Genomic DNA, 21,623 nt, shown 5'->3' with positions numbered 1-21,623 from the left:
GGGCAGCAGTTCAGAGTTTGCAGAGTTAGTGTCTGTCGTGAACGTGAATCACAAAGTTCTAGATGTCCCCAAAGAGCACAGAACAAAGAGCGCAACAAAGGTCAGGACGTGAGGAGCCATGTGAGTCAGACTGGGTTTTTTTCAACACAGTTTTGGATTTTTGTGCCTCAGATCCAGCTGCATTTGAGTCCTTTTTTGAACTGACTCCAGTGGTCTTCTGAAGAGCCTGTAATTATTTTGGCTGAGACCTAAAGTATTGACAGAAGCTGCTGCAAAATCGGAAAGGAGGAATCTCAACATTGATGTGGAATAACTTCTGGTCCCAAAAGGGACAATTCCCCATGACTCTGCTGCTAATAATTGCTGCCTCTTGCTGGAATTGGTAATTGTGCAGGCACACCAGGCATTGGCACAATTTCTTAATTTGATTTAGGGAACATGCACCGGAAAAATTGGATTTTTGTTTTCTTGCATCTGCAAACTCACTGCATGTCCCCACCATCACTGGCTTTGTTTGTGTGGGTGGAAAAGGCAGGAGCACACAGCCAAGGGCAGGTCAGTAAGATGATTCTAAAGCAGTTGATACCAAACCTGAAGCCATACCCCAGGTACTTGCTCAAGAGATCATTTGAAAGGTTCCTCAGGTGTGTCCATACGGGTTCCAGTCAGCACAGCGCAGGTGCATTGGCTCAAAGAGCATAAATGAGGATGAGATTTGTAACAGAAAGCTGCAGGACAGGACTCAGTGAGATTGAGAAATGGGAAGTCTCAGGTATGTGGCAGGGATCAAAGGCTCTGGCAGCAATTGCGATTGCCGGGAGTCGGGACGGGAATGTGACAACGAGCTGAGCTTTCAGGGAGAAGGAAGAGAGAGGGGGAAAAGCGTCTGACAACGCTGATGGGCCGGCAGCCAAAAGCAGGGAACGATTGCATTTGTGCTTGGCATTGGCTCTCCTGGGAGAAGGAGTGGACAAAACAGAAAGAAGGAAGGAAAGAAAATAGCAAGGAAACCGAAAGCAAGAGAGGATCAGCTTGGATCAGCTCTACTCTACAAATGTCCTCACTGGCAGGCATAGCCCGTGCTTGCTGTAATTGCACAATCCAATCTCCATCACACAGCTTAAATGTTCCACCACATGTTTATCTGTTTATAATTGCAAGGTCCTTGGGCACTTTTAAAGAGCAACTAGAAGTCCTCTTATTTCACAGGGGAACAAAAAGGCCGAAAAGCAAAAAAAAAGCCCAGCATTAACACAGGATATTCCCCACCCCATCATAAAAAGCTCCACTTCCCTTTTTCTAGAATGAGTGTCTAAAAAGCAGATGCACTCTTGCAAAACTCTTTGAAGAGCTGAGTAAATACTGAAACATTCTGTTGGGTTAGGAATAAGTTAGTTTTACTAACAAATTTTGGTTTGCCTTGAAACTCAGCCAAGTTTCCTCCCTGCTGGATCTATACTATTTTTAGAATACCTGTATTTGGGTGGTAACTAGGACCATGCTTGCTAGCTACCACAAAATTCTGGTTCTGAAGGGAAATTTTTGTCCCAAATATTTTATTCTCTTGAAATTAATCAAAATAGCACTTATGTCTTATTCCCAGTTCTGAGAAAATTTTGGAAAACTTGCTGCATCTCACCCATAAAAAAATGTGAGAGCAAAATTCCAAGTGACTATGTTGTATTTGGAAAGGGCTGAAGGAAAGGGAGTTTGGGGAAGTTTGTGGAAGGTAGATCTGAAAAAAAAAAAAGAACAATATGCATTTTTAGCACAGACTGTAGAAATTAGCTGAATTTTCAGGAGGGATTTTGAAAAGCGGCATTGTGCCAGGCTCCGACATCAAGAGAACTGCTCGGGGATGTGCTAACGTGGCTGCTTTCCTGGTAGAGGACATGAACCATACCGGTCTGGGGCACGGTTCAATAGCTGTAGCAGACAAGTGCGAACCCAGTCGTAAAATGAGAACGACTTTGACTCGCAGAACGAGACCTTGGTGAGCCTGCGGCCGCGCTGCAGCGCCCTGTCGGAAGCACGGAGGGCACGGGGCAGCGGGGCGGGTGCGGTCCCAAAGGGGCTGTGCGGACACCGCCGGCGTCCCTGCGGCTCCGCGACTGCAGCGCGGCCAAGCCCGGGCTCGGGGAGGCACCGGCGGCTCCAGCGGAGGGGAAATCAATGATCTCAAAGTCTTTTCCAATCGAATCGATTCCGTGAATCTCTGTGCTGGCCATGCGGGAGGCAGCGGTGGGGAACGGAGGGTAGCACATGGGGCACAGAGGGGTGACAGCAGAGGGAGGGCAGTGCGGGCCGGGGGATGCTCCCGTCGCTGCACAGCCCTGAGCCCGGGGCGGTGCTGCCCAGGTGGCGGGGCCGGGCCGCCCCTCCCGCCCGGCTCGGATTACCTGGGCGGGCCGGCCCTGCCCGTCCCGTCCCGTCACACCGCCCTTCCCGGCTGGTCCGGCCCCCTGACGGGAAGTGGGAGCGAGGGGCCGCGCTGGGGCGGCCGAGCCATGGCTGTGCCCGCGACAGCTCCGCTGCCCTGCCCGCTCCTCCTCGCTGTCTGCTGGGTGGTGGCCGCGGCGGCGGCGGCAGGTAGGAGCGGGCAGGGCGGCGGGGACGGGGCGGCGGAGCCCGGGAGCGGCTGCGGGCTGCGCTCCGGGGCGCGGCGCCGGCGCTGGAGCGGCCGCTCCGGGCTCTCCTCGTGCGTGGGACGGGCGGCTCGGCCGTGGCTCCGCGCACACGCGGGCATGGGTGTGAGGGAAATGCGGGCATGGATGCGGATGCGGGAAATCCTTTCATTTTGTGGTAGAAATAGCCCGAAGCTCGTCAGCCGTGTGCGAGGCAGCGCCGGCTGCGCGCCCTGCGCTGTCGCTTACCGAGAACGGGGATGCTGAAAATCTGCTCTCCCCTTTCATTAAGGCAGGGTCGGTAGAAATGTTTTAAGCCCCATCTTCGTTTCCCAGGACAGTTTCTGCCTTAAAACCCCGAGCAGAAGCCCCTGCCCTGCTCCGCGTCCTGCGGCGGTGCGGGAGCGGCTCCGCCGGTGCGGGCACGCAGAGCCCCCCTCGCCCTCGCTCTTCCTTCGGGATTCCCGAGTTTGGAAGTACCAGTGTTTAGTTTTGGGAGATGCGTGCGCCTCTGTGAGGGCTTCATAAGGACGCGGGCTTGAAGGTTTATTCTCTGCTCACGTTATCCAAAACCCCTGCTATAGACATTAACGAAATGTTATTTTTCAACTGTCTGCAATTTGGTTTATCACTGTGAAATCAACTTTATCACTATGAAATCAACTTTCAGAAAATGCAGGAGAACAAAATAAAAATATGATGAGTTTTATACTGCTTTACAACACTCTCACGTGATACTTGAAGCAAAGAATTTGCTGATGTTTCCTCGTTAGGGCTTTTAGAAATAACATGTTTTCTATGCCTCACGTAATCTCTGCTGGATATTGCTGTTCTTCTTTTCTTAGAAGCACCGCTGTGGTTTTGCATTTTAAGAGTGAAATAACGGCTTGCCCACATTTTGTAGTTGGCCACTGAGTTGTTCTGCAAAATTGCTACAGAAATTTTAATAATGAGAGCATGAGATGGTGAGCATGAGCATATTTTACACAGATAAATGTATGAGATTGGCTTAATCTGTGAATAAAAGATGAATTAAAAACTTTAAAACACGAGCTTCAGCATTCTGTAGATTATTCAAAAATCTACTAGATTTAAACTTTTTATGCTGATATGATTTACTGATTAATTTATAAGCTGTAAATATTAGCACTTCTTTGTGTGGCTAGTAATCCACAAACCTTAAGTGCTATGGCTTCTAATCAAATCTTTTAGAAGAAAATGTTTAGAACTTCAGAGTAGAAATCAGGGATGGCATTTTTTAATGGTTTGTGGCTATTGTAGGTAAAAGTTCAGTCATGACAAGATGGAATGCTTGGTGTACTCTTGTTGAAAATTTTTTTTTTTAAATATGATCAGAAAGACTTAGTATTTTCAAACTTAGTGTCCCGGCGGTTCCTAAAGCCTGTTCTATGTTTTTGTTAGTGGAAGAGGTAATAGGCAAAGATGTTCTTGCTACATTCAGTTTTCTCACTGGAGACTGTATTTTTGCAAGAATAAAAATTTCTCTTTTCTGCTCAAACAAAAATCACAAAAATTTTAAGTATTCAAACAAATTAAGCATAAACAAACTAAATCAGTAAATCTTTGTAATTATTCTCATTATCTGTGCAAGCACATGGATTATAATGGTGCCTGATCTTTACCATTGCCTGTTCTTGAGCTATGCAAAGGTCTGAGAGAGCTCCAGAAGTTTGATGAATGCCCTTCAAGATTTAGCTGCTCTGACTTTTAGGAAATGTAAAATAATGGTGTCATGGATGCCTTGAGCAGAACTGTTGCTCAGGGAAGCTCTTTTGCTTCTGTATCTTCCCTCTTCCTTGTGCTAGCAGAAGGAAACAGGGCTGCACTGTGACGTGGATGGGAAAACTGATCTTGATGGAATTATTCTGCCCTTTTCCGATGAGTTCACTTGAATATTGAGATGGGTTGAGCTTGGTTCCCTGGGACAGCAGGACCTGCAGCACGAGCTGATATCTGTTTGAAGTGTTTGTGAAACTGTTGAGTAACGAGGGTACACTCTGCCCACAGACTTACACGTGGTGGTGGCTCAGTGATGATACCTGGAGATACCCTGACAAACAGAAATTGGGCTTCTGGTTCAACATCTTCTCATTGTACATATTAGAGTAGCCCTTTAAAAAAACAAAGTTCACTTTTACTTTTTTAGGGAATTCCCAGTTGGTAATGGTTTCTAGAATTGATGTCTGACACGTACTTTACTTTTTCCTGGAAGTTTGCCATTTCTTGTCGTATTTCCCTTCTTTGTTTTCTAATATGATCTTCAGGGTTTGTGATGGGTCTTGAGTAGGCATTGACTCAGTGCACATGATAAGGAAGGGTCGAAGCACAAATCGCTGTGACCATCTCTGAGTCATGGCCCTGCTCTGCTTCTCGTTGGCTTTTGGGGAGGTAAAAAATTTATCCCTGAAGTGTGGCAGCAGTAAATTACTGCTTGTCCCACACTGGTTTTGCTCACTGTGCCAGAACACAGCATTATATTTTGAATAGGTAATTGAGAAAACGATGTGGTTTCCTTGTTTTTTTTTAACATTCTTGCATTTGCCATCTTTGCTTAAATTGTGCTTCTAACATACAGCTGTTACTTGCAAGATCAAGTAATCACTTGTCTTTTTAAGGATTTCTCTTTAAAACGATGCTGATGGATAACTTTTGGGGAGAACACAGTATTAATGCTCCACAAAATGTATATGCTGTTTTTACTAAAGTTTCAGCATGTGATTTATCTTCCTGCAATGCGCAAAAGCTCAAGTACCACAACCACTGCCTTGTTGCAGGCTGCAATTTCTTAAAAATTACTTTTCAGGTAATTTGTGCATACTTAAAATATTTATGGGTTGAGGTAACAAGAATAATAGAAACACTTTAGTGGGCGGTACCTTATCTGATAGAAAACATGAGCTGACAAAGCTGAGAAGTTATTCATCTTCTTTTCTGTCAGAGAGTTAAAAATTTGCCAGTATTACTAATGGTGAAGTGTGGATTGTTACACTGGTAACTCCTTTCTTCCAGGAGCAAAAGTTCTTCCATCTCCATCCAACTTGAACTATTCACTGACCCATATCTGTACTCTGACCTGGACATGGAACCCCCCAGAGAACATCAGCAGTAGCTGCAACCTGGAGTATTCCAGTGACATCGTCATTAATGGGGTTCCCGAGGACAGAAGAGTAAGTGCATCACCTCTTTCAGCTCTGTGTTCCAGTAAATGTCTTATTGTTATAAAACTCCCTGTGGGAGACCATATACAAGTATGTATATACAATTTAAATATAGCATTTCATCCTTATCATGGGATCAAAACCTCAAAAATGAATCATACCAGCATATGGGATCTTCAGATCATAAAAATCTGTCTGTTGCTCTCTGATAACTGAGTGCTGGTGGTAACACAGAAGTACTGTAATAATAATGGGAGAAGTCTCGTTTCAGTCTTTGCTTATGCAGCTTTCTAGATACAGGGCAGTCTATATACTGGAGAGTTAAATGGGATTTTGCAAAGGCTTTTCTCCTTTACTTTGGACTCACTTTAAAGAGACATGCAGATTTAGTTGTAGTTTGACAGTATTGCATCTTTTGGAGATAATGCCAAGAATTAACATTCCCCATTTACCCTCTCCCTGCAATTACAATTATTTATGGGAGAGTTGTGTTTTGAAGACAATATGGTGCATGTTTGTTGCCTGGAATTGAAGACATATAACTCATTTGTTTTGGGCTTTGTTTTTCTGTGTTAGCTGGTTTGCCCAGATGTGCTCCTTGCTGTGGATTAGCTGCTGTTTGGACAGGGCATTGCCGTGGTGCCCATTGCTAAGGGCTGTAGGACAGGTATTTTTACAATTTATTGCCAGTAAGAAGATAAATCCGTTATTCCAAACTCTGGGAGTTTGAAGCCTTTGGTAGATGCCAGCTGTGGGGGAGACAGTGCTGCTATTTCAGATATGGTTACAATTGATATGATGCCTCTTGAAGCAGTCCATTGTTGTTGAGCCTTGTTAACAGACTTACAGCCTGATGCTTACATTGGTCTTTTCGTGCTAACCACTGTATTTTTTCCCACAGCTCCAGGATATCCTGGACATGAGTAGGGATGTGGTTTGGCCAGTTTGGATGGAGCATTGAGCAACCTGTTCTAGCGGAACGCTGGAACCCACAGCGAGGGATTGGAACGGGATGATCTTTGAGCTCCCTTCCAGCCCAAAGCATTTTATAATTCTGTGACTCTGGTTTTGCAAACAGCTGAGCTGATTTAATGTCACTGCTAAAAGGGTGATGTTTCATTTTGACGCTAATGATCTCTAAAAATCTTCGTTGGAGCTTTAGATGAGCCAGTTGAACCTGCTAACACAGCAGAAACCTATTTACATATTTTGATTGATTAATTAAAAAACTAACAAGTAGAAAGTCTCTGTGGTTAAAGGGCTAAGTTTCTGGAAGAGTCTAATAGATATTAATGTCATCAGCAATGAATGAACTGAGGGTCAGCAGTTTCACAGGACAGGATGAAATATACTGTACATCTTGCTGAATCTTTTTGCTCACAGAATCTGTTGGAGGTTAGGATTTTTTCTTTCTTTTTTTTTTAAGGAAATTTTCTCCCACTTGTTGTTAGAGATGATAACGACTGATGTTTAAGAGAGACAAAAGAAGTGGCCAAGGTGGGGTGAAGGGGTGCAGCTGGCTGCAGCCCCTTAGCTGGGGGTTTTCTTTTGGGAAGGGCAGAGACACTTTGATATTTTGGCTCAGGGGTGAGGGGCTGGGCTCAGCTCTGAGCTCTCTCTCATTCCTGGGGTCTCAGGCTGCACTGTGGGAAGAATTCTCTACCACTGGGGAGTCCCATCTCCCACTGTTTTCTCCTACCACTAGTGAGGCTCATAAGGGTGGCCATTGAACTGGGACCTTATTAACACCCGGTCTGGGACCCTCATCATCTGCTCGGGGGCCTCAGGGAAAACCAAGGACCCCGAGTCCCTCCCCGCTCGAGGGAGCCTCTCCTGGCCGTGTTCAGGAGCCGGGCTGTAGCTGTCTAGCCCCGCCATTCCTGTGCCACCGCCCCGGGTGTTTTGCTGCGCTGTAACCCCACATCCTGCCCGACAGGACACCCGGCTGAAGAGTTTCTGATTCATTTCATTTATTACTGTGGGATTGTGCTCGCTTCTGCCATTCCAGCTTGCTGCTTCTGAGGTTCCTGCTGCAGCTCCTTTTGCTATCCAGAGGGGCACGGACACCGGCTGCCCCTGGGGTTTGCAGGGTAAGCCGCTTTGCTCTCTCTCCCGCTGGCCCGCCCGCCATTAGCGCGTGAGGGAGACGCGGCCGAGCTCGGCCACGGCGCCCCCTGCAGGCCCGGGGGAAACAGCGCCCCCTGCCTGGCCGGGAGCCAGCAGCGCCCCTGCTGGCCGTGCCCGGAACTGCACCGAAGGAGACTGGGCTGGGTTTGTGCTCTGCTCTTTGCGGTGTTACACACACGGACATTCCAGTCAAGAACTGGTGATCCTTTCCTCATTTCTTAGCCTGAAAGTGTTATCTTATTGCAGGGGTTCCATACTGTTGTCTCCTTATCGCAAAAGTTTCATATCTTCTTGGTGTTTCTCGTGGGTAGCTCCTCAGAGCACTGACTCTTTCTTCATCACAAAGCAGCCAACTGACTCCAGTTCCCTTCTCACCCAGCCACCCCACTCTTTTATAGCATCTTCTTCTCATTGCTTATAGCTGTGGCCTCTTAACTCAGGCCTGTTCCTAATCTTTGATAATTGGCCCAGCTGCAACTCCTTAGGGGTAAGAATACTTTTTACACTATCTTTATTTTCTTATATTCTATCCCCCTGCATGAAAGCCCTGTTATTTTGGAGTTATAATAATTTTGTGGGAAGGGGGCCCACATTTTCTATTCCAAGGGAGGTTCCCACCTTCCTTGCCAGACACCTGTCTTTTAAACCCAGACAAACCTAATCTGTCCATTCGTTTGATTTCTTTACACTATCATTAGCGCCAATATTTATTATTTTTATATATGAGTAGTTACAGCATTCTTTGGCCATAACAAAATTGTTTGTTTCGTACCCAGTTTCCAGTTAACTAAAAGGCATCCTCCTAGGCCAACAAAAGATGCTCAAGAAAGTGTGTGATAAAAGGGTGAGCCTTTTTCTCATGCAAACATAGTCGAAATGGAAAATCATGAGATACTTTGGCTTGATGTGGTGTCACTGCTTTTAATAGCCATTTATGGGTTTGTTTTGGTAGGTTTTTCTTCTGCGCTTTAAATCATCCAAACTCATCTCACTGCTTTTTGGTCGTTTCTTCTAATGTGCTTCATTCTGTTGGTCATGCCCTCCTGTACACACACAGAAAGGTGAAGGTCAGATCTGTAAGTGCCTGTTTATACCACTGTAGTATAAACATGCTTAGTTTGTAGTATCCATGAAGACTTTTTCTAGGATCATTTCCCCCTTGTTGTACTTACTTCTTGATCTCTATGTAGCCTTTGCTTATGTCTGTAGGTCACAGGGGTAGGAGTAGCTCTTCTTTGTGAGTTCTGACTGCGCCTGAGAAAGAAAAAAGCAAAGCCAGGAGATGCTGGGGCTTCCCACCTAGCCAGACCGTGGTTTCCTTTGGCTTTGAGCTGTAGTCTTTCTGAAGGGCTGTAATGTATCCTGACACTGGCAGGAATTCCCATGTGTCTGAGATGGTATGAAAAACGTTTTGGTTTTCTTCCCCCCATGTAAACCCAGGAATGGAGTAAGAGCCGATTCCGTGTGACGGATGCGCACTTGAGTGAGGAAATGCGCCTCAGGGTGAGAAGTGAGTGCAAGAATGACAACACCAGCGAGCCCAGCCCCTGGGTGGAGACCTCCCTCCTGCCAAAAGGTAATGCCAGCTGTGGCCAGACCCCTCTTGGCCTGAGGAGACATGGCTTTTTCTCTTCTCTTTCAACAAGAAGTCATAAAATGCATCATAGAGAAATACCCGACACAAGGGCTGGTTTTATTGATAGAGCTTAAACAGAATGATTATACCAACTTTAAACATAACTGGGGTCTTCTGATTCTTAAAGTCTTCTGGGCAAGCTAGTAAAATGGAAGTGCTCTTCCAAAACAGCAGTGTAGTTCCTGTTACTTGTCTTCTGCCTCCTTTGAGCCCTTCTTTCTGAAGGGCTGTAATATATCCTTACACTGGCAGGAATTCCAGTGTGTCTGAGATGGTATGACAAATGTTTTGGTTCTCTTCCCCCCCATCTAAACCTAGGATTGGTGTATGAGCTGCTTTGTTTTTGGTGGTTGTGGCACAGGAGATGGCTCTGACTCCATTAAGCCTGCTGCCTTCATGACTAACATCTGTCAGTTTATTTTGCATGATTTTTCTTTATAAACAGAAACCCATAAAATAGATCTACCGTTGTCTGTGTAGGAGGGAGGAATGTAGTAAATTTAATAACTTGTTGAATAAATTACTTAAATAATTGTAATAGGGTTTTGTCTTTTTCAAGAGATGAATGAGGTCTACAAAGCATAGCAAAATGAATAGAGAAAAAGTACTTTTTGTTTCTTGGCATGCAGAAGTACGGGGTCCATAGCAAAACTGTTAGGAAGCAGACTTTGAGGAGTAAGCTATTTTGCTGAATACTGGAAGTTAGGATGTACAGCAAGAAAATGAGCCTCTTGCCTAAAAGTCTGTCTTAACCCAGGAGCATGACTTGATGTGGATGAAAACCACATGTGATTGGGAGAATCAGAGACCTTATCAAGCTTGTGTGGGTGCCTGCCAGAAGGGTTCTGGAAAATCAGGGAAGGAGATCATTAGGACAGCATGTACTAAACAGGCTGGGGATTTTAAAAGTGTGTGTGCAGATGAAATATTTTTATATATTTCTTGGAATAGGAAAACCTGTTTCATTTCTCTGTACTCTTAGTTGCTGCTTCAGGGAGAATGCAAGCTCTGACTTTCAAAGTAGATCTGCATTTAATACGCATTTAGTTTTTAGTTCGTGGAGATGTTGCTACTTGTTACAGGGAAAAGGTGTCCAATGCAATGTAATATGGTAATAGAGTGTAAAGAACTCATACAGAAATGCAAGATTGAAGATGAAAGACTTGATTCCATAATTGCTCTGCCTGGGTGATCCATTGACATATTCACAATTGTTAAGTACTCATTTGTATTGATGTGACTTGAGTTTCCAAATGTTATATTTTAATGTCTAAAGGTAGATGGGTCTCAATTAAAAAGTCAGCTTACCTAGTGTTGCTTTTGTCAATATTTAAGACTCAGAGGTATTTCCATATTATAAATACCGAGCAACTAATACTATATCTGGAGAAGCTAAAAATAGTCAGCCTTTAATTATGGTTGACATTGATGGCTGTAAAAGCATTTAGCTTTGTTATAGTTTTCCTTGCAATTGCCAGCTACTTTGACTTATTTTTAAATACCGGTAGATTCATAGAAATAAATATTTTCCTGACTCAATACCTTGTCCTTAGCATCTGGTAACTCTAAGTAGCAATTCAGCCATGGTGAACTCTGGGATGTGCTGTTGTGATTGGCTTGCCTCTCAAAGTTATTCTGCTGAGCTTTCAGCCATTGCAGGCTCTAAACAGCTGGAATTCCTCATTTGTTGTGCTGAACAGGCAGTGTAGTGTGAGAGGTAACCAACACATTTCTGTCTTCCAGTTTCAGTTATGAAATGTTTTATTTCTGGAATCAGCAGAGACAACTTGGACAAAATAAATCTTAGAGAACATTTCCAACTTGCCTTGCAGGTATTCCCGGTACTGCTGCTGTTGACTTGGGCTGTGTCTGGCACAATCTGGAGTACATGGCTTGTACCTGGCATCGTGGGGAGAACGCAAGCAGTGACACCAACTACACTTTGTTCTACTGGTTCGTGGCAGATTTGTCTTCCCAGCTCTAAAGTGCTCTAGGACTCATCTTTAGTTTTACATGACACATTCCACTTGTCTGCTTCCTGTTGCTTTTAAAGTTCCCAGGGCATTGTGTCCAAGTTACTGCTCAGTCCCATCCAACAGAAAACTTCACCACTGAAGGGGTCAGGAGCTGCTATGGCCAAGACTTTTTGGGAAGCTGATATAACTGTTTTGTGTCTGCTGTAGCCCAGATTAACACAGCTGCTATTGTTTTCTACACTTTTGTTTGGGCACTTGATTCAAAGAGTGAATAATTAAGAACTAAGCTAGACCGATGTATTAGTTGCTTTCTTTGCAGTCCAAGAAAACAGGATGTTTAAGTGAGGATCACTCACAATGTGTGTGTCAGCTCATAAAGCATTGGGAAATGGCATGAAAGCATTAATAACTCTTAGCAGTACTTCTGTTTGCATCTTCAATGTTGTAAATAACTGATTCACCTTTAAAGCTATGAAGAACATCTTTTTATCATCATCCTCCCCGCTGGCCGGCGGACAGCCATAAATGGTGTCTTGTTCCCAGGGAACAGACTTGTGTGAGCCAGCTCTTGGCATTGATAGCTGTACATGCTGATCTATGCATACTTCTGCACCTTGATGGGGCTTGTGAAATCCCAGATTGCATTAGCTTCTGTAGAAATAGTGGAGTTTCCTTTTCGAAAGCCCCATGTTGTAGTTTTAAATCAGCTTTTTGTCTTATTTGAGCTAACTGCATAAACTTTTTGCTCTTCTTCTCCAGTGGCAGTCTCACAGGCCAGCTGTTCAGTTCAGGGCATTTGGGCAGCAAACAGCACAAATCTTGCTGCTTTCATTAAATGTGGGGGGACTATTTGTTCCCTGTCTAGACTGCTGCTCAAACTTATTCTTTGTTATTAGATCAGGACCAATGCAGGGTTGATGATCTGAATTTCTGGGTAGATGGATACTTACTGGAATAATGCTTTGGATTTGAGCTATATATTTTCAACCTGCCCTTATTTTTAATGGAAGGTGTAACTGCAGTGATTTCAAAGTGGTTTAATTCATACTTCTTTGAAAGAATAATAATTTTTAGATTTTTAAAGCCAAAAACTAAGAAAACACTTCAATTTTAGACTGAAAGATACATTTTCCACAATGCCAATGAGGTGGGGTTTTTGGTTCTCTTTTTCCTGGGAGGAAAGGCTACTGTTGTATTTTCATTGAGACTCGGGCCACAAAGAGAAGCAAGGAAGAAGTTTGTCTTCCTAACTTCTCTATTATTGGAAGGGAATACTGACATTTTGAAAATCAAATCAGGTAAATAGGTAAAACTCAGCTGTCTCAAGAGCTGTGCTACTTGAGGCAGAGCTAAAGGTTGATCAGCTCATTCTATCACAGATTTCTATCACTGAAATTTTGCTGACAAGAAGTGGTCCAAATTAGTACATTTTCTAAATATTCTTTACTCCTTGGAATTGTTCTCCCATGTGGAAAATGTGAACCAAAGCTGACAGCAGTTGTTCTTTTTGATATAAAGCAAGCCTGCCTCTCTTTCTGCTCCTTGGCACTCTTCACAAAAACAAGACTCTTTCTAAAGCTTGAGATAAACTAGAGGCTGCTTACCTTGCTTAGCTTTACTTTTTTATATGCTATAGCATAGCTTTAATGCAATATCAGTCTTTAGAATTTGTAACACACGTTTATAAGTAAGCCTCCCCCTTGCTGTCCTTTTCTTCTGAAGTTTACAAGAATAATTTATTCCTCCAGGTTTGATGGCTTGGAAAACCCTAAGAGCTGTAGCAACTCCTCTGTAGACCAAGGAACCTTTGAATGCATTTTCAATCTTACCTTCCCAAAAGACAGGAGAACTTATCCTGATATAAGTATTTTGATTAGAGGTGATTCTGAAGAAGTCAGGCCTCTATGTGCAAGTAAAAATCCTACCACCCTCGGTAAGTTAACCATCACATCATAAAAATATCATTAAAATAAGAAATTTCTAGTACATTGTTGTGTTTGAGAAACTTCACCTCATAAAGTATGGATGAGACAATGAGACTAGATGCTCCCTTTTACTGACCTTTGATTTGAAATTATATAGACAAGAGTTTGTTTTCTGTGGGATGGGTATCTGGGAAGAAGGATGACAGGTAATTTTCTATTAACTTCTACTCTTATTCTTTAGTTGGATTTACTCCTTTTTTGACTTACTGGTGCTAACTTCTTCCTCTTTCTCTTCTTAATCTGGTGTAAGTGTAGCGTTCTGCAATACAGGACTGAACCATATTTGTAAGCAGTGAAATAGACTTTTGAATTAATTATTCTTTTTTGCATTTCAGTAAAACCTGCCACACCAAGACAATTGACATTGTCAAAGACTAATGATAGAATTGATGTAAAGTGGAGTGAATCAGAAACTTTTCCAAAAAGTTGTTTGCAGTATGAAGTTAAATATAGCAATGGTGATTTGGACACTGGTCAGATCATTGCAGTAAGTTTTCATTGCTGTTTTTTTTTTTTTTCTGTGAATCTTTTGAAATATTTGCAGTTGATAATGAGCAGTTGCATGTGACTGGGTTGGGTGCCAGAGCTGGAAGTGCTCTGTGTGAATGTAGGATTTTTCTCTTATACTGTAGGTTTATGTTAGTAAAAGCTGTACATCAAAATTCATTAAAGTCTTATGAATCCTTCCCATCATTTTTAGTGTAATTTGTTAGTGTGTGAGAACAGTCTGGTAAAGGGGGATTTACTAAACCCTCAGGAAATGGTGCCTGTCTGCTTCTCAGGCATATGGGCTTTGGTGTTGTGGTGTTGGGTTTTCCTGCTCTTGGTCTCTGTGGTCGTGTGGCAGCTTTGGATTTAAATGCTGTGACCTGATTGCCCTAAAGAAAAATCAACTGCTGGTGCAGACAAGAGCAGAGAATCTCTCAGAGATAAGCAAAGGGATAAAGACTGAGGATGGAGGGGAAGAAAGAGGGGGGGCACCCTCAGATACACTGATTTTAGTGTGCACATAAAAAGCATTGAGTTCAGTGTCTGGATGGACTCGTGCTGTATGTCCATAGCCAAACTGAATGTTCAGTTTGATCAGAATGGTAAAAACAACATGGTAAATTTCAAAGTGAGTGGCAGTTTTCTCCTGTGGAGCATGTTTAGTTGTTTATTCTACCCCAAACTCAAATGCTAGCAACATTCCCCAGGAAACTGGTATTTTGGATAAAAAACAAGTGCAGTTAGATCCTATCTAGTGTGTGCTCTTCTTTGTGGAGGCATCACAGAACACTTTGGTATGGTTGGTTATGCTGCCCTGACAAGAAGGGAAGGTAAATCACAGATGTTTCTCAGAAAAAGAAAAAAAAATTAAAAAGGCACTGTTCCAAATGCTAAGTCTTAGTTTAATCATTGATGCCAAATGCTACATGATAGATGTAGCAGTGAATGAGATTAAATCTTTGGAATGTGCATTAAGACCTTCTGTGCTTGTTAAATTCCACTATGTCCTATTTTTAATGAGGTTTCATAGTCATAAAAAGGTCATCCATCAAAACATTCAGAATGCATTAGCTGCACAATGTAAATAGTCTTGGAAGTGGCTGAGAATACCTTGGTAATTGAACAAAGCAAATTGCCTTTTCTTTTTTGCCTTAGTCTGAGAGAAATTCTGTGTCAGTTCCTGGCATTGACGCTCACAGCAAGTACAGCTTCAGAGTGAGAGCAAAGCCAAAGCGGGAGTGCTACAGCAGCCACCTCCAAAGCGACTGGAGCGAGGAAAGGAGCATCGGTGAGAGACGTGGCCCTGCACTGCACTTTTACTCTTCATCTCCAAGGCATTTAATACCTTTCTGTCTGCTAAATAAATGGGAGTCAAGGATCATCTCCTTATGTACTTACTTAATTTTGAGTGAAAAAAGGACAGAAGAGCTCTAGTCCTTCAGCAGCACCACCAATCCCAGCCTGTGCTGCTGTTGATAATGTGTGGAGCCATTTGTGGAGCTATGCAAAGTCCAGTGTAGCCAATTGTTCAGCCCTGAGTCTTGCTCATTTGCATTTCCCTGCCAAACACATCAACATTATAACCCCAGCTTTGGAAAACAAGACTCTCCTTGCCTACAAAAGTGCTAGTGAACTTGAAAAAGCACCGAGTCTATGAACAAATTGGAGAATTAACTATTTTGTTGTCATATTCCTAAAAAGCCTATCAAAATATCCCTAAGTTTCAACAATTTCTGTTTTCCAGGTGAGAAGAGGGACTCTACAATTTATTTAGTTCTAATAATTACCATTCCATTAATTGTTGCAGTATCTACAATAATTCTACTGATTTATCTAAAAAGGTAAATATTGATCTCCCTACATTTGCTGCTGTCTTTGTCAACATGAAAGTTATTTAGAATCTGCCTGTGTCAATGTTCCCCTTCTGTTCTGGGGAGTAAAAATAAGAAATGGGTAGAGTTGCACAGAGAATGAAGGCTGGCCAATGATGACAAAGTTGACTCCACAAATTTTCTTGACTGTACCCAAACATGATTTTGACATTTTTAAATGATTCTGTGGGTTTTAAATTATTTTTGAATTAATATATCTTTCCTCTAAATATTTTCTTTTTAACTTTTTGAAGGCTGAAGATATTAATTCTTCCACCAATTCCGGACCCAAGGGAAATTCTCAAGCGCATGTTTGGAGAGCAGAACGAGGATTCCCAGGTTAGTAAGAAGCTGTTGGGTCAACAAATCTATTGAACTGGGATCTCTAGGCTTGCAGTTTTGTTTCTCCTATGTCTGTCTTATAACTAACTGTGTATAAGCAAGTATTTAATATGAAGATTAAGTATTTTACAGTACTAGGAGTTTTTCAGAAACAATTACCCAAAACTTAGATTTCCTCCTCCACCCCCCCAACTGTATGTACTTTTCTAGTTAGATTAATAGAATTGCATTATTCTGTTACTCCAGACTGCTATAGTCCCTCAAATTTGTTTCAGGTTGGGGTTTTTTGGGTGGCATTTTTCTGATTGTCAGGCTTCTTTTGCTATGTGGGTTTTGGTTTGAGGATTTTTGGTTTTGTTTTTGCAACTCCATTAAGTGACTTCTACTGAACATTCATGTCTTTCTGCTACTTAATCATATTTATGATGCTGAATTAAGCTGTTTGTGTTTGACTTCCAGAAACTAACATTTTTAGCACTCTCACATTTATTATAGTCTGTTTGCTAGGAAGTAAATCAGACACATAGCTTCTTTTTGGCAAAAGAACAAAAGCAGCTATAGTTTCAGTCACTGGTTGATGAAAGGCTTGCAGTGGTGCATTATTTTGGGGAAAATAAACGTAATACCATTAAGAAAACTGATTTCTAAATAAATCTCTCTCAGTAGCCCTTTATCAAAATCCAGAGAGAAGCACACTGACAAGCCCTAGTCCAAACCTTGACATGAATGTTGTTCTCCCAGATGGGACTCTTGGCCATGACGGCTGTAACTGTGGGAGCAGTTACACTTTGTTGTGCTTTCACAAGTGTTTTGTTACTGCCCCAAGTAATTTCCTCTGTGTGAAAACTCTACAAAGTGTGTACATGCTCAGTTCTCCATCCTCCTGCCTGAGCTTCTCCCGTTGGCTGTAGTTGGAAGCACCAACCTTCAGTTCCTCATTTCCAGAGGACATTTCTTCTATCAGCCAGGCCTAAGCCATGGCTCTGAAAAGCACATTTTGTTGCCCAGCCACCTTGGCTTTCCACCATAATACAGGGTATATGTTGTGGAACAGGGGTCTGTCTTATGGAGTGAAAAAGCAACACTTGCCATGAGGAAATACTGTTAAAAATGTTGTTCCTCTCTTTCAGAGCTCTGCTAAGGATGACCCCATGAATGCTTTTGACCGGTTAATTATAGAAGAAGAAATTCATTCTTTAATTTTAACAGAAACTTCAGAGAGCAGTAATCCTGAAAAAGAAAACAGGTAGACTCTGCTTTATCAAAGAAAGAGGAGGAAGCTGATTCCTGCTCCTGTACCTCAGGTGACTGTAGATGTGAAGAGGCCTGTGAGGCACTGGGCAGCTCTTCCTTCTGTGAAGATGCATCACTAACAGTGGCTGTTCCTCCATCTCTGCCAGAAATACCCATCTGAGCTCAGGATGAGCCTCTGTGAAATCCCCTGGGACTGCACTGTGTGTTCCCTGCTCTGGCTTCAGCCAGCTCTGCCCTGCCATTGTTACTGCCACTTGCACTTGTGTTTGTGCCTCACACCACACTGTCAGCGTTGTTTGGTTTTGGTTTTTTTGTTTTGGAGCAAGCACTGTGACTTCTCTGAAGTATTTGGCTCTGTTTGCAGTGGGTGGGATGGGTCATTTGTGCTACCACTTGGGGTGGCAGAGCATGGACTGTTTGTGGATAACCCTTTGTGTGCCTGGGCTGGGCACTCTCTGGAGGGCACTTATGGACTGAGCTTCTTGTGCTTCTGCCCATCAGCTGGGGCTTGGTCAAATCCCACCAAAGAAGGTATTTTTTTAATTTGAAAATGTGTATGAAAAGCCTCTGCTTTCCAGCTGGTGTTCAGAATATTCATAAAAAAGGCTTAGTTTTGTTATCCTGTCAATTGCCTGTCCTCAGATGCCTTGCCTTCATGGACTTCTTGGGTTAATTATACTTTGTGTAAAAAGAGAAATATAATTTTTTTTACTTGTTCTGTGTAGTAGCAGATAACTGTATTGAGTCTCACCAGACTGTGATTCTACTTTGGCCATATTGGCCTGAAGACACCTGATTTTTAGCAGCTAAGTTGTCCTGAGCCTGTTCAGCAAAAACATCAGGATGGACCATGAGTCTAAGGAGAGGTGGTCAAAAGGATTAGCAAATGTTAAACCACTGAAACCCAACTAATGCAAAGGCTTCAAGACCCATCCTTACTGCCAAACTGATGGATCTGGGGAAGAGGGGGTGACAACCTTGACCTGTTTTCTAAGAAATAAGTTTTATTCTTTTTATAGTGATGAGACTCTGATTTGAGCTTCCCCTCTAGGACTTAGTAATGTAAAAGAAGGTGCTGATTTGACTTCTTAAAAAATATTTCTTCTATATTTTACAGGTGTAAAATATTTCTTCTATATTTTGACAGGTGTTTTATGTTGTTGTTTTGTTCATTCTTTGATGGTTTTGTTTTGAGGGTTCTTTACCCAGCAAAGCTCAGCAGGTGTTTTCTGGACAACTGTGACATTTTTCTGTCTGCATTCTCAGCATTAGTTTCTGCCCTGTGCTGCAAGGGTGGTTACAGTGGTACCTTGATTGTGCTGGAGGAGGAAGATAATGGAATGGAAAGAAAAGGATCCATGGAAGCCCTTCATGGTTAGTGCTCAGGGATTTCTTGCTCCTTCTAGATAAGTGTAGACATGTGAGTCGTGGATGTGGGCAGGCTTAGCAGACTGGGAAGAGATCTCCTGATAGGCTTTCTAGGAGCAGACTTTATAGCTACTAACCTTTTAAAGTTCATCCTTGTCTTCAAACTCCCTTCAGTCAAAAAAATGAAACTAAATGCTATATTTTTAGAACATATTGTTCTGCAACAAGTAGAATGAGTACCACAGGCTTTTTAGCTACAAATGTGCATCTTTTATGCACTTATGTATTCCCTTCTTATTAATACATCCAATTCTCTCCCCATTGTTCACTGAGCCTCTCAAGTAAGTTTTTTCCATGTCTCTTATCCTCCTTTTGTTAGTGGTAGAAGGGAGAGGAGAAATGTAGCAGAACTAGCAGACCCCCGATTAAAACAAGCCTTTTACCTCCAATCAGGCTAAAAAAGCCCCAACATTATAAAAATTATTAAATGAGACAAAATAAAAATAAAGCCTCAGGGATTTCAGTGAGAAAAAACTCAGGTTATACAAAGTCAGCTAGTAGCACTCTCTGAAATTCCAGAGATTAAGGAATAGCATGAGGAAAAGAGTAATTACATTCTTTGCTGAATTCATTCCCTCTGCAACACTGATGTTCTTATAATGATAAATTTTCCTTCAATCTACCTCATCTGAAATGTTGCTCAACATAGACCACTAGGCAGAAATGAATAGTTTCAAGATAAGTAAACATAACTGTAATATAAAGTTTTGTAGCTTTCAGCATAGCAAACTAGGAAAATCAGTACTTACCCCTAAATTCCTTTGACTTTTATGCTGGTGTCTATGACAAAACCAAAATTTATTTGCTTTTAAAGAAAAACCAGCCAAACAAAAAAACCCCAAACACATTTGTAAAGCCATAGAATGGAAAAAAAAAAAAGGATGGAAGGTCTTAGGCGAAAAGGAAGGTTTAAATGCTAAGATGCCATGGATAATTTAAGTCACTATATAGAAAGGTTTTAAATAACACTAGTTAACACTTCCTCATGGATTCATTTATTGAGCCTCTGTTTCAGCATGTAAAGCAAGTATCTGAATATACTTTCACCTTTAACATGTTTTTTTTTTTTTTTTTTAAGGTAAGAGGTTTTTTAGCTTGAAATTACCCAGATTTTGCTATGATTTCTTTTCTTCATTGCAGTTACTTGATCTGTAAATTTGTTCAGAGTGAATAAATGTGATTGAATGCTTTTCAGTGTAATGGCATGGCATTTTGTTCTTGGGTTGAGATGATTAAACTGAGGCCAAAGAGGTGAATTTTTAATGAGGAACCACGTCTGAAGCATGCAGAACCCAGAGAAGAAGAGCTGAGTTGCTTTGCCCTCTTCCCTTTTAAGAGAGAATTGTTTTAAGAGTCCATTGTGGATGGCCTGCATGGCCGTGGTTTTGGCTGGGATACTGGAACAGAGATGGAGCTGAGCACAAGGTCTGGGCTCTCACCCTCTCTACTCAAGGCCATTCTACTTTCTGACATTGGCACGTTATTTCAATGCCATAGAGACTTAATGAACCATCAAGCTGGAACTTGACTGAAATTGCTGCAGTTTTCCCCAGTGTATCTTCAGTATTTTACATCTTTGTTAGCTGCTGAGGTTATTGAAAATGCCAGGTTGCTAAACTGGTGGAAGCCATCAACTTGTCACTTAGACCCAAATATATTCAAGTGCCAAATAAACACATTAGTAATGGCTTCTTGGAAAGACTGAGAGAGAATTCTTAGTTCCCTTGAGTGAGCTGATCATTCAAAATTAAGATATAAACCATGCCATCAAAACCAAGACTTTCGTGTTTCTTTTTCACAATTCTACAGCTTTGGTGGTAATAATGACTAACAATGATTTTAATCACTCCCTGTAAGTGACCTTTTCCTATTTTAATATATTCTGTTAAATAATCTCAGCTTTCTGTATTTGGCATCATTGAGAGATTGAACAATTCTTTTTTTTTTTTTTGGTTAAGGGGTGACATGACATAGTTGAAAAAGTTCAGAGGAACACACTTCAGTGTAAGTCACAGTGTTTCAGTGCTTACTGGGTAGAACTGTTCACAGGTTGGGTATTTCCATTCACTGGAAAGTATTCAATAAACTTATTTCTGAGCTGGGACTTCAAATACTCAGAATTTCCTTTTTATTGTTTTTTCATTATTAAAAAAAAAGAACAGAATGAATTTTCTGTTTTGGAGGGTTTTCCACTCACTCAAGCAAGAACAGGATGTAGGTGAGTAGGGGGTGGAAGTCCAGATATGGTCAGGATCTTGTAGGAACCTCTCCGTCCTTCTCACCCAAGAGCTGTGGTCGGGCAGCAGCTGAGAGCTACAGGAACAGGCAAGGTAGGACTGGAGGAGCAGTTCTGCTGGGTTACTGAAGGTTCATCAAGATAACCCCCAAATACTTCTGTTTTAAACAATATTTACAAAATATGTTTTAGGGGAGCATCACCAGCTGTAGAAATGTAGCTTCTAGATAATACTGAAAATCCAAATGCAAAACCAGATTAAAATCTCTCTATTTGGATGAACTTTCTGCAAGCTGTTGAACCAAGATGATAGCAGGAGGTTCAGATCACATGATGTAACAAAATCCACACTGTTACCACAGCAAAGCAGTGTGGGTTTGGGTGGGTGGCACGGGGAAGAGAAACTTTCTCTCGGGTCCGGAAACTCTGTCTCAGGTTTCTAAATGTAAGGCTTGTTGATGACTTATGGGGTTTTT

The 21,623-nt window shown here is 42.2% G+C and overlaps 1 protein-coding gene across 2 annotated transcripts; it reads left to right on the top strand.

The window, feature by feature from the left end:
* The first annotated feature begins 749 nt into the window (after positions 1-749).
* IL13RA1 (interleukin 13 receptor subunit alpha 1) lies at positions 750-20,279 on the top strand. 2 transcript variants are annotated; one of them, XM_064712541.1, is made up of 10 exons: positions 750-772; positions 5,655-5,812; positions 9,371-9,506; positions 11,399-11,519; positions 13,291-13,475; positions 13,863-14,014; positions 15,172-15,304; positions 15,761-15,857; positions 16,142-16,226; positions 17,360-20,279. In XM_064712541.1, exons 3-10 carry the CDS (start codon positions 9,422-9,424, stop codon positions 17,477-17,479), a joined length of 978 nt encoding a protein of 325 aa, XP_064568611.1. In that variant the 5' UTR covers positions 750-772; positions 5,655-5,812; positions 9,371-9,421; the 3' UTR covers positions 17,480-20,279. The 2 variants fall into 2 exon arrangements, with proteins under 2 accessions (XP_064568611.1, XP_064568610.1); XM_064712540.1 differs by lacking the exon at positions 750-772 and adding an exon at positions 2,472-2,589 and having other exon boundaries at positions 17,360-20,278.
* Positions 20,280-21,623: the final 1,344 nt, after the last annotated feature.

The sequence above is a fragment of the Zonotrichia leucophrys genome, chromosome 4A, assembly GCF_028769735.1.
Source record: "Zonotrichia leucophrys gambelii isolate GWCS_2022_RI chromosome 4A, RI_Zleu_2.0, whole genome shotgun sequence".
Lineage (NCBI taxonomy): Eukaryota > Metazoa > Chordata > Aves > Passeriformes > Passerellidae > Zonotrichia > Zonotrichia leucophrys.
This window is presented reverse-complemented; position numbering and strand designations above follow the sequence as displayed.